Below are 12,948 nucleotides of genomic sequence, written 5' to 3'. Positions count from 1 at the left end.
CATTAGCACAAGACCTAGAGGTTTTGAGATTTTCTTTAGGGACAGAAATGTCGAGAAACAAAGAAGGTTGCATTAAAGTGTTCGATTATTGTATTGACTATTTCAAAAGTTACTTCAGGTATTTTAAAACTTTTCTGGTGTGTTCAAAGTTCTTTGGAAGTCTCGGGTAAACCATGATCGTTAACTTATCTTTTTTAACAGTTCACAACTATTGATATGATAACTCATGTATTGTAAGTGATGGAACTTATATAAAAAAATACACTTACTGCATAAATATGCACAATTTTTATTTAACGTCCTCAGCAATTTCCTCGATAATATTGATGTTTATTCTGGAAATTAATTAATTCATGAATGAATTTAAGGTCAACTATAAAACGCCACTCAGATTTTAAAAAAATACTAATAAAATCCTTTCCCAGACATCGATTTTGTTGTTTTTGATGATACTCTTCATATTTAAGAATAAACAATTAATGACATAGCTAAAAGGATAAAATTATCTTAAATCCTTCAGGGTTATTTTTCATGTGAATCATTCAAAAATAAGTTATATAACGGCTAACATCAGTCATTAGCTTCAAAAACTAATATAGATGGTTACTATTTTGATAAATAACCGTAAATATAAAAAGAAAGTACACGAATCCCGGGAGACATCAATACAATCATCAACCAAAATGAAGACCGGAAATTAAAGAATTCCATAGTGGATTTAAAAGATAGTATGTAGGTAGTATCATCTGTATTAGAGATGAATCCTAATTGAATTATATTTTTTTTCTCGGTTATTCGCTTTATATATCCTTTATTGAAACAATGACATTCAAGTTTGAATCGCATTAAATATAAAAAAAAAAAATCAGTTACAATTATTTCATTAAAATATTCAATTTCTACAGTAATATTTAGAATATGTCTTTAAAAGTCATAATATTCCTTTATATTTGAACAGTGAGCAAAACATTACACAAACACCGTCTATTCCTCAAATATATCTCAAAACAATATTGAAGAAAGGGTCTCATATCTAGCTACTGATGTCTAATTTAGAATATATTTTAACGCAGCCACACCAATAATGGTCAACTGAAAATTACCACTTTAATTTTGTTTAGTCTTTTATTGAAATATAAATCTTCGTATCATTTGGGTATTTCAGTGCTTTTTAAAAACAGTCAACTAAATGTATAGCGCGGGAAAAAAAAGACCTTTCAAGGTTTGAGTTCAGAAAAAATATACTGGATTATGCTGTTCATATACCAGAAATAAAAAAGTCTTCACGCGCCTTTTAGTGATCAGTATCAACACACATAAGAAAATGCCTGTACCAAGTCAGGAATATGACAGTTGTTATCTGTTCGTTTCATTTTACCATTTGATGAGAGACTGTCCTTGTTGAATTTTCCTCCGAGATCAGTATTTTTGTGAATTTACTTTATAGGATGAAAAAAACTTATCTATGAATAATGTTGGGAATGACTGTTTAATTTTGAACCGAAAGTAAATATTTTGACAGTAATGTCATCTTGAGTCCGTGGAAAAATCGAATGAGTTCTGCCATTCAGAAGTCACTACAAAATAAACTCATCATAGATACCAGTGTAGAATTTTTATATTTGCGCCAGACGAGCGTTTTGTCTACAAAAGACTCATCAGTCATACTCGAATAGAAAATAGTTAAAACGGTCAATTAAAGTATATGAGTTTTTAAAGTCAACATTTGTGTGTTCTGCCTCATTGTATTTTTTTTTTTTTGGGGAACAGAAACATGTTCGCTTGCATTTTTTACCGCTGTCTTATGACTTTGTGTTTGTCTAATGTGTGCACAATCGTAACTTATTGACCAAGAATGGTTGAGATGTTACGATTGATTTTTCTCACACACTGTAGGTCTACAACACGACCAAAACACAGCTAGCCCATATAATCATTTGTGGTTGTCCTATTGTTACCTCATATCATAATATTTAATTATGTATACTTTAAAGAATCGTAAGCTTTTATCGCCTAACCTGTTGGTACTTGTAATATTTTGTTCACATTATGAAAATATAATCTATGATGTATTATGTATAGGTTGTTCATAACCATCCTAATATCTGTACCTTGTCGTACAGCGAACAGGTTTGTAAATGTTCAGTATAGTGGAAGGGTGACATTCTAATCTTACTGATTATTCCTGTGTTTGTATTATATAAAATTTTGTCCTTTGCATGATGGAAATTCCTCATTATTCATTCCAAGTAAATTTTCCCTTGTGGATGATTTAGAGCATGCCATTTATAATTGATAAATTTTCATAATAGTTGAACTAGAGTCATGATTATGGTTGGTTTATTTTATCATCATGTTTATAACTTTGAATTTAATATTGAGCAACATGAAGTTTTACGTTAAATATTACAGGTAAACATGTTATGCAAGTAAAAATTTAACTAAGAATTTTCTTTTCCCAGGAATAGATTAGCTGTATTAGGCACAACATTATAGGAAATTTTAGGTCCTCAATTCTCTTCAACTTTGTACTTGTTTGGCTTTATATCTATTTTGCTCATAGCGCATCTGGTGTATTAAATTAGAATCCTGGTACCTTTGATGACTATATTAGACATACTCTCGAAATAAGTTATCCTTTTTTATTTCATGGCCATATCTTAAAAACATTTTATTTTAACCAAAAGAATCATTCAATACATGAATTCAGCAGACATTCTGATTGGAGTATCTCTGTTCGTTAAAATTATCATTATATCTTATACTTGGCTTGTAAAGAGCAATTTGGGAATGACTATTCGATATGAGGGGGGGGGGGGGAGTGTAATTGGAAAGTAATAGTCTGGGCTGGTAGGAGTTGGAAATGAATTTTTTAGCACAAGATAAGGTAAAATGAATATTATAGAACACAAAATGCCATGAAAATGAATAGTCCTTCAGAAAATATCAAATGCTCATCCCCTTATGTTGTGGTTGTGTAGAAGTTTACCCTTAGGGATTTTTAAAATGCCAAACAATATCTTTATTTCAATAAATGTTATAGCATGTCTGGGTTTGGTATTTTGATCAAAGTTACATTTCATCAAATCATGTCTAAAAATACCTCATAAACGATACTATGCTATAAACTTACACGGCAGACACGCGTTTCGTAATTAAAATGCAACATTTTGATTATTAAAATATTTGTTCTTCTTATTTAAATGGCTTTGAAACTTGAGAATGTGGGAGTTTGACCTTTCCAAACTGTATGAGAAACAAAAAAGAAGAACAAAGAGTTATGTAGTAGTTGCATGGTAAAGATATAAATGGCTTTTGGTATGGTATAAACTTTGAAAAAAAAAATCATGCCGTGTAGTGATGATAAAAATTATTTTCTATCTGTTTATGAGAAAGCTAATTCTTAAGTCTCAAACTGTGTACAAACGTGTTGCATTTAAACATAAGCCCACGCTGACTGGAAATACAAAAATCATTCAAAGAACAGAAAACTAATAATATGATAATAAGGCTGTCCAAAACCCAGAGTGAGTTTTGTAAGCAGGAATAGAAGTGTCAAGGGTCCGTGTTGAAGGCCGTACTTTCACCTATAATTGTTTCTTCTATACATTAAGACTTGGGTGTAGAGTTGCTGATTGGCACTCACACCACATCTTCTTCTTATTTATACTCTGTGTTATATACGTTTTATAGCCAAATAAGTTTTATGCATTGAGTAAGACACCTAATAAAATTTTATTTTCTTTCCCTATCTATTGTATATTTATTTTTTGGTAATTATATATGTATAGTTCAGTTTACTATGAATTTAATTATTTATACCTGGATATTATTTCGTTTATTGTGTTGCTTTTTTTCAGACAACTTCCTCCGGAAGTCACCATAATCGTCAATCGTCCCATTCCAGTAGTCATAGCCATAGTCATAGCCACCCACAACAGGATGCCTTAATAGAAAACGAGAAACAACACCGACATAAACAACATCGTCATCATCATAGTAAACAAAAGTAAATATAAATTATATCAAATAATTTATTGGGAGAGAGAGAAAAAAACGGCATTAAAAGCAGCATCGTCAACAATGCAAACACAAGGAATTATTAGTTTGCTTTGTCGATTGTATTGTTTTGAAAACTTCACAAACCAGCACTAGACAAATCTTCAACACAAATGAATTTAGGTATAGATAGCATCAAAATAGGGGAGGTTTACATAAGGCTAGAATTGGCGCTTAGATTTGTTTTAAATTAGGCCAAAATATCACAAATTTCATACAGCTATAACAACGATGAAAGGTAATGTTTAGGGGATAAAACGGGATCTGAGCTGCAGGATCCATACTAACGTTTAACGTTACATATCAGGAGCTTTGGAGCCAATGCTATTACCCTACTTTGTGTGGATTTGCCTATCAGTTCATAAGCTTAACCAAGAACAGATTTTTTTAACATACTACAATAAGTATGCAAAAAAACTATCAAGTAAATATATTTGTTAGATAAGCTTACACAATAAGAGAGTAAAACTTTCGTTTAATTTAATATTTTAATTGGTTTTAATCCTTTGGTTGAATAATTGTGTACGAGAATGTATGATATATGATGTATCAAAATACAATTATTGAATCAATGATATAATACACTGCTGATACTTAAATAATTATTTCTCTGTTTTCAGAAGCATCCAAACAACCTTTCTGACTGAAATGATTTATAACAAACCTTTATAAAATTGTCCGATTATAGATTTTGTAATTATAAAGAAACAAAAGTTTCAACTCCCTCAGGCAAGTTGACCTCAGATGGATTTGACTATTTTTACTCCTTTTTTGGTCATAAAGCTCTTCGCATGTTTCGATTCTTATACATTCTTGGCAACCAAATATTCGGCTTTTAGCGTTGACCGATGAATATAAATCTGGAAAAGCACTTTCGACGCATAAAATTTACAATGAGTTTTTTTCCATTCCTGACTAATACATAAAATCTGACATACTTCAAATTAATTACGTTCGTAGAGCTTTTTCTTGGATAATCTTCCATAGAAATTCCCTGGCTCAGAAGTTTTTAAAATATGCAAGAATTATATGAGAAACAGATTTATAAAAAGAAACCTAAACACCAGAAGGTCGCACGAGTTAAGTAAGAAAATCTAAAAAGACGTTATAGGTAAAAATGTACATTGGCTAAAAAATCAAATTTGACATAGACACATTGTGTGCTTAGCTTTGTCAGAGGAGAGTAATAAAGTTTACATTGCGTTATTGTAAAACAAATGTAAAAATGTAATAAACCAAGAGATTTGTAAGTCATAGAAATTAAAGTTTTCATCTATATTTCATTATTGATCTGCTAATCTTTATTTTTTTTTTAGAAAAGTTACCCAGGAAGAAACCAATGAATGTTGACCTTCGAACAAAGTTGAAAAACAATTGATGAATTGAAACATTTTGACTAAAACAACGATGAACTCTATTTGAAGAAGAGACAAAAACATGTGAAAACTATTGAATAGCCGAGTTGTATGTTTTAGCAGTGAGGATTTAACTTCATCCAATTTTTTTTATGAATTTAACCGTCATTGACTATATGCAAAAGGATTACATGTCAGAGATGTGTGTCAATGTAAGGATATCTGCAAATGGCGGGAAATTTGTAATAAGAAGAGTTTATGTGACTACTATACTCAAGAACTCAAATTTAATCATTTCGCATTGGTTGTGTTGTAGAACGAAAACAGACCGTTGGACTAATGTTTTTAAAATGTTAACATTGATGTTAAACAGCTTAATGACTGTGTTTGATATATTTTCTTAATTGTTTGTGGAGCTTTTGTCAAAAACCTGTAAATATATCAAAATCAACAACAGAACATAGATTTCCAAATGTAATTTGATTGTATGGTGAGACTTACAGATGTTGTAAGATTGTCTTGTTGTTCAGAGTGAATGTTATTTTTATAAGGTTGATTGAAAATTTGATATTTGAGTGTTGTGTAATTAGTTAACTTTTTTGAAAAATATAAATATCAATAACACATTTTGTGGAAGATCCTAATCGATAATACTGTTGGACTGTAATGTAAAGTGAAAAAATGTATGATTTCCGAGCACAGGTTCAACACGTGATTCTTGGAAGACCTCCGTCAGGCTAGTTTCCTACCAAAAGTTTTCATACATGATATAATGTATATAATTGAGAGGACAAAATTCGCTGGAAAATAAAACAGGCAAAAAGTCCAATTGTTTGCAGGAGATGCATCCTTTTAGCGTAACTACACTATTTCATGAATTCGAAAAAAAAAATTACTGGGCTGATGGTACACCAGTGGACTGATGTCACCAACTGTGGTACATTCCTAGTGTTGTTGACACACTAGAAGAAAAGAAAAAAATATGTTTGTTTGCATGTGTGTCAATCGACCAATAATTGACTTTATATACATACTGATATGTACTTACCGAAGGGGTAACACTCTGTACATTTAGATCGCAAAACTACTCTATCAATTATCAAAGAAAGTACAATCTTACTAACAATACATTGAATTGAAATCTTAAAATTATCATATCCACGAGTATATTAAACAAATTACAGTGAACAAATCTGCAAAATCAACAATAGTTTACGACTGTTCAAATAAACGTTCGTCAAGTATTGGTATCTGATCGTGTTAATTCTTGATCCGATCGGGAATGTTCTTGTTAACTGTTAGTAATAATCTTGACAAAACCTTCATTCGACAAGCACTGTAGAGGACATATAACCGAGTGTCAGAACTTATGACGACATTGTATCTTTACAAACGTTAAACCATGCAAACATTACTAGCTTATCGCTTAGACATAATATTATATTTTTTAATATAATATTACCAGCTTGTCATAAATATATGTAGGGCTTTGAGATGCGATGGTCACGCTGAAGTTCGATAGTGGCGCAGTGTGATGGTCCTGCCGCTGATGTGGGATTGTCTATAAAAGATACGTGATGGCTAGTTGAAATATTCAGATGTTTAATTATTCCGTTTATTATGAGAACAGTTATCATTTGGTCTTTTATTAGTTAGAATTTACTAGTGAATACCAACATTCAAAAATTTCTCCAGTTGCAATAACAACAAATTTGTTCCTTGTTCTTATTAACTGCATCCGTATAGATTTCCGCGTATTTTGTTCAGTTCTGACTAATCAAGTTATATTTGCATTTCAAATAATTGTAACTGTCATTGCAATAAGTACTCATTAAAAAGGAAAATTAACCTTTTATTTTGCGTTCATAGAGGTAAATATCTAAACGATTGTATGAACTATACTAAATAATTGATGTTTGATTGAAGCTATTTACAAAGGACACTACAAAATAACATTATAGACTGGAATTACTCTCGATGTTCTAAGCAACGTCCAACAAACAATTGACTTCTTCATTGAAACGTGAACAGTGGTTTATGTAATCCATAGCAATTTAGCGTTAAAACCATCGCAACTCGGCGTAGAAATCAACACGATAGCGTCACAATCTCACCATCGCACTTCAGCGTGACCAACAACGCACTTCAGCGTCAACCATTGCACTTCAGCGTGACCGTCGTGCTTTGGACTACCATGGCGATTTATAGAGTCCTATATATATATGCAGTGCAATGAGGATATCGTTATCAGCCGTGGTTACAGAGGCTTTAACAAACTACTATTGTAAATTGAAAATAATATCTACTTGAGGTAAATAACTACTTTGAGGTATATTATATCATAAAGTGTATATGTTATGTCTTTTTCAATATCACACTCCGTATCAACCCTCTCCCAATATAATACCTCGAGTTGAGCTCTTGAGTTGTTGGGGAGGTGCCTCTGTGACACTTTCCCAACATCTCCTTGTATTTGTTTTTTTTTAATCAATTCTAAAATAGAGCTAACCTTTCATGACTGTGTTATGATAAAACTAATGACAAAGCTTCAAAATGAAGTTTAATTGAAAATGTATTTTATGAAATTATGACAGACACTAAATGTTAAATAATACTATATTAGTCTTGAAAGGTATCTCTCAAGAATCAGTTACTCGGCTCTGGCCTGATTCATTATGGCACCCTCAACGGAGTTGGGGTGACATATTGTTATTCTACGTTTCTTTTTTTTCTTATTATTATTATTATTTTTTTTCTTGCAACAAATTTTGTCCAGGTGATTTCTCGAAATCCAATGGACCAATGTTGATGGAACTCTACTATAGTAAGGACCCCCAGTTGCAGAGTTGCAGGAAGCATGGAATGGTTCAAGATGGCTACCGTTTCCATGGAAACAGAACAAATGTGAAAAAATCCAGTTTTTTGTTTTGGTGAACTGTTTGGATATGCTTTATCTCAGAATCATTATATGTTGATACAATGTAGGTGCCCACTATATACAGGTGTTGGATGATTTTGGTGATCATTGGAACTACTATGTTGCCATGGAAACTACACCAAAAATTTCAAATTTCTCAAAATGCTCCAAACTTCAGGAAACTTCACAGTAACGATGAGCAACATTGGAAGATGTGGAATTTGGCGTTGGAATTTCCAAAATATCTGTTGTTACCTTGGAAACAATGCAAAAAGGTCAAAACTTTGAATTTTCACAGAACATTCTAGAACATCAATGTTAAATTTATTCTAGAGACATTAAATGGTATATGATTATGGAGGGAAAAAATAGCAGCAGGGGTATGTCTTTGGAATATTCAAAATGGCCGCCGTTACCATGGAAACAGCAAAAATATCCAATATTTCAAAATGCTTCAAACTTAATGAAACTTTGCAAAAATGTTACTAGACATCTGTAGATGCACTATTTGACTTTGGAATTTTCAAATTGGCTGCTGCTCACCTGGCAATGGGGGAAGGGTGCCATCTGTTATTGCTAGCAATTACAAATCTAGTTGCATATATTTTCATGCATTCAAAGTTGTTATTGTGTAATTTTAATAAATAACAAGGTTCAAACTCTCTCAAGTACAGTTTACCTAAAACAATCTTAGTTTTGTTTTATCCTGGCAACACTGTAAACAACTTTTTCGCTCTAAAGGTATATGCATAAGTAATATATAAGCTACGTTCATTTTATGTTCAGCTTGTCTTGAGGTTTCTCTAATCTGTTTACTACACAAACACACAATTCCAATCACATGGTGAACTATAACGAATATTCAGAAACTTTACAGCAACACTGACTGGCGTTGTCAGTTTATTTTCAATCTATGAGTTTGACTGTCCCTCTGGTATATTTCGTCCCTCTTTTTTGGACGATACAGTTTCAAATCAACACAAACGTCCGTGTTTCATTGCATAAAATAGTTAAACCACAAAAAGAAATAAACCTAAGGAAAATTCAAAAAGGAATTAGAAAATAACAACTGTAATATTCCAGACTTTGTACAGCATTTTCTTATTTAGAAAATGGTGGATTAAACCAGGTTTGAAAGCTAGATAAACCTCTCACTTGTATGACTGTTGCATCAATTCCGTTATATAAACAACGATGTGTGAACAAAACATACCGACATAAAAGGTAAAAATGCCAAAAATATGAGTACAACAATCAACGTTGTGTTATAGTATTAATCACTATAAATTAAAACAAGAAAATATGTTACAAAGAAGCACACAATGATATATAGACCAAGTGTATTAGCAAAATAAATGAAAGACAAGAATACAAACAAAAAACAATATAATACAATGACACAATGACGGCATGTATAAGTACAGATAAAAGTAAAGTCACAAAAATACCGAACTACGAGGAAAATTCAAAAAAGAAAGTCCCTAATGAAATGGAAAAATCAAAAGCTCAAACACATCAAACGAATGGATAACAGCGGTCTCTATAATCAAAGTAAGGAAATGGGGATACTTAAGAAAATCGTTATATATATATATATATAGTGTTGCTGTTTAAATGTTCTCCGTTCGACGTGTGTTTTGTACATTTGACATTTTAAAAGAATGAAATCCAACGCTATTGATAGTTTGGTTTTACATGAATTATAAAATGAAAATCTGTATGTTCATAAAATAAGTAACCATCATTGTAATGTTTTGCCTCTACCTAGGATTGCTGTCTTGAAACAAGACATACACATATCAGAAAATTGTTTTTCTCTTTTTATTGAAAAAAAATGTTATATTTAAGGATAGTGTAATACTATGGTTGGGTCGTTCATCAGGATTTTCCGTTCAATATTTCCTCTCAAAAGCAAGTGGGTTTCGATAAAACAAGGTCAATAATAATTTCTTACAAGCGAATCGCTTCTGTCTTTTTTTTCTGTTTATTGAATATCGAAGTGACCACGACTATAATTTTACCATATGTATTTAGAAGAATACGAGCTGGCTATCATTATCTACAACTTTTCAAAAATCAATAGGAGGATGTTAGGAAAATCTACATACGGTCTTGAGTCTTGAGTACCGAATACCACTCTAACCTTTCATTTCAGTATTGGTCATAGCAATTGAATGTTTCTAGTAACAGACCACCATCCTTGAATTTTTTCTAATTATAGCAAACAAAGGCACTTGTATCTGAACAATAGTACCAGGATTATAATTTAATACGCCAGACGCCTGTTTCGTTATTTATTTTTCAGAGATAAGTACCTGTGATAACTAAGGAAGTTATCAACATCTTCTTTTATAACAAAATGTCATTAAATGAAGTTAGATATCATGCATTTACCATGCTTATCATTAACATATGATTAAATTAACGGAAGACCCGGCCTCCCCTTCCTGAAATATTTAAAACTATCAGTCTTTATTGACAATAATATCTTGTTGATTTGGGTCAGACATAAGAAATACCTAATCAGTTATTTCAACATGCAGTTTTGCGTATGAATAAAATGGAATGTTTGGTTCTAGCCCATTGATCAGAACTTCTGTGTTGACATGAACTATCATGGAGATGTCATAATTAATTTATAACTTAACTGTTTACATATCTTTGAATTTTTGAAATACTAAGGCTTTTCTACCTCATGAATAGATTACCTAAGCTGTATTTGGCAAAACTTTGAAGAATCGTTGTCCCTCAATGCTCTATATTAATAACTTTGTTCTTTATTTGGCCTTTTCAACTTTTTTTATACGAGTATCACTGGTGAGTCTTTTGTAGATGAAACGCGCATCTGGCGCATATACAAAATTTCAATCCTAGTATCTATGATGAATTTATTTCCTCAGTGATTTGGGTCAGACATAATTAAGAACCATTTGTTTGATTCATCTAGTTGTTTGAGATTTTAGCATTCCCATTTTTAATTTCAATAAGTAAATAAATAAAGATACACTAAAGAACATATATTGCCGTATTTTGCAACTTGGTTGCATATTTAACCTTCACCATTCTCGTTTTGTATGTTCATTGACTTGATGGTAAACACAATACGTTTTTAGTCCTAAATATCAAGAAAACAGGCGTGCACACGCTTTTTACATATAGTCTGTTTAATTGATCATGTATGATTTAATGTTCATTGTCATTAAGACAAAGGTTTTATTAGTATCAGACAATCTCAACATATTATGATGATTCAGTTTAAAGAGATCGAAGTCAGATTAACTCCGTCAATAGGACATGCACACCTTACAATCAAATAAAGTTGATCTACTGCTTAAAGTGTGTGTAAAACTGAGTAACTTGACCACCAAAATAAATGTCATCGACAGAAGTAGTATGAAGATGATGTCAATATATATATAAGAAGATATGTCAATAAGACAACTCTCCATCCAAGTATGTCCTAATATAAGGCATCTATATACAAGGTTAAATGCACTTATTTTCCACCTTTTGAAAATATAAAGCTTTATACAAATAGTTTATTGGAATTCCAACGTCACTCATTCTGTATATTTCGTCATAGCCAAGACAAAATAAAACAGTGCATAATAATCTAAACAATAAACACTATATAAAATCAAACGCTTAAAGAAAAAGCTTGAGTCATGACTTCATTTGGCCAGTTTGTATAAAATTATATAAACAGTTAATTTAGGGCAAAAAAATATTAACATGGTGCATTTAAATTCCAACAAGAGATTCCCAATGGCAAATTTGAGTCTTGATTTACATTATATTTTTTTGTTTGTGTCTTGATTTGCTTTCTTTCTAGCAGGATTTTAATCTTGCTTCTTATTTCTGCTTATACATTTGCTATGTTTTTGAGTGTGTCTTTGCTATTAGGTATGCTTTCACTATACTGCATGTGGATAGGTTTTATTGTTTCCTTTTATCGTGCTTGTGTTTAGACAAACTCCACTTTATTTAGAATTTTTAGGTTTTTGTTTTGAGAGTCACTTGTATGTCTTTTGTAGACGAAATGCGCGTGTAGAGTACGAATTGATAACTCTAGTATTTTTTTATGATTTTCTTTTTTTACGTACGAAAAAGAAATGTTTATAACAAAAATAAATGCATATATTCAACATTTTTAAGCCTACAAATTGCAGAAATTTTACTGGTCCCAATTGGAATTAAATCTTTTCCAAGCAACATTTATCAATAGTATTAAAAATGCAATGTCTATTTTTCTCTCTCTCTACAAATGCATGAACGGAACTATAAAGCAAACATCTTGTTTCCCATCCCTGATAAGATCTGAGCTAAAAGCAAACACAGATAAATTACCGGTATTAAAATTTACGGTAGCAATGTTATTGCACCAGATGATGCGCATTTCCACAATTAATGTTTCCTTAGTGATACTTGAAGCTAAAATGAAACCAAATCTCCACTGTATTAATTATTAAGATCACAGTTGTAGGAGTACAGTATGTACAAAGTTGATCATTCTATTTGTTTAACACATCGAATACGTACTCAACTATTATATTTGCAATACTGACAAAGAGCCAAATCCCAATTTTAACGCAAGAGAAGGTTACAAAAGTACCCTTT

At 31.4% G+C, this 12,948-nt stretch overlaps 1 protein-coding gene across 1 annotated transcript in view; it reads left to right on the top strand.

The window, feature by feature from the left end:
* Window positions 1-7,772, top strand: part of LOC143045852 (uncharacterized) — a 41,443-nt gene extending 33,671 nt beyond the window's left edge. The window contains exons 4-5 of the mRNA XM_076218650.1: window positions 3,861-4,009; window positions 5,376-7,772. Coding sequence (XP_076074765.1) covers window positions 3,861-4,009; window positions 5,376-5,409 — 183 coding nt within the window. The 3' untranslated portion in view covers window positions 5,410-7,772. The remainder of the gene's footprint in view (window positions 1-3,860; window positions 4,010-5,375) is intronic.
* The last annotated feature ends 5,176 nt before the right edge of the window (window positions 7,773-12,948 follow it).

Source organism: Mytilus galloprovincialis, chromosome 9 (assembly GCF_965363235.1).
Source record: "Mytilus galloprovincialis chromosome 9, xbMytGall1.hap1.1, whole genome shotgun sequence".
Taxonomy (NCBI): Eukaryota; Metazoa; Mollusca; class Bivalvia; order Mytilida; family Mytilidae; genus Mytilus; species Mytilus galloprovincialis.
Note: the sequence above shows the minus strand (reverse complement) of the source record. Positions and strands in the feature narration are given on the sequence as shown.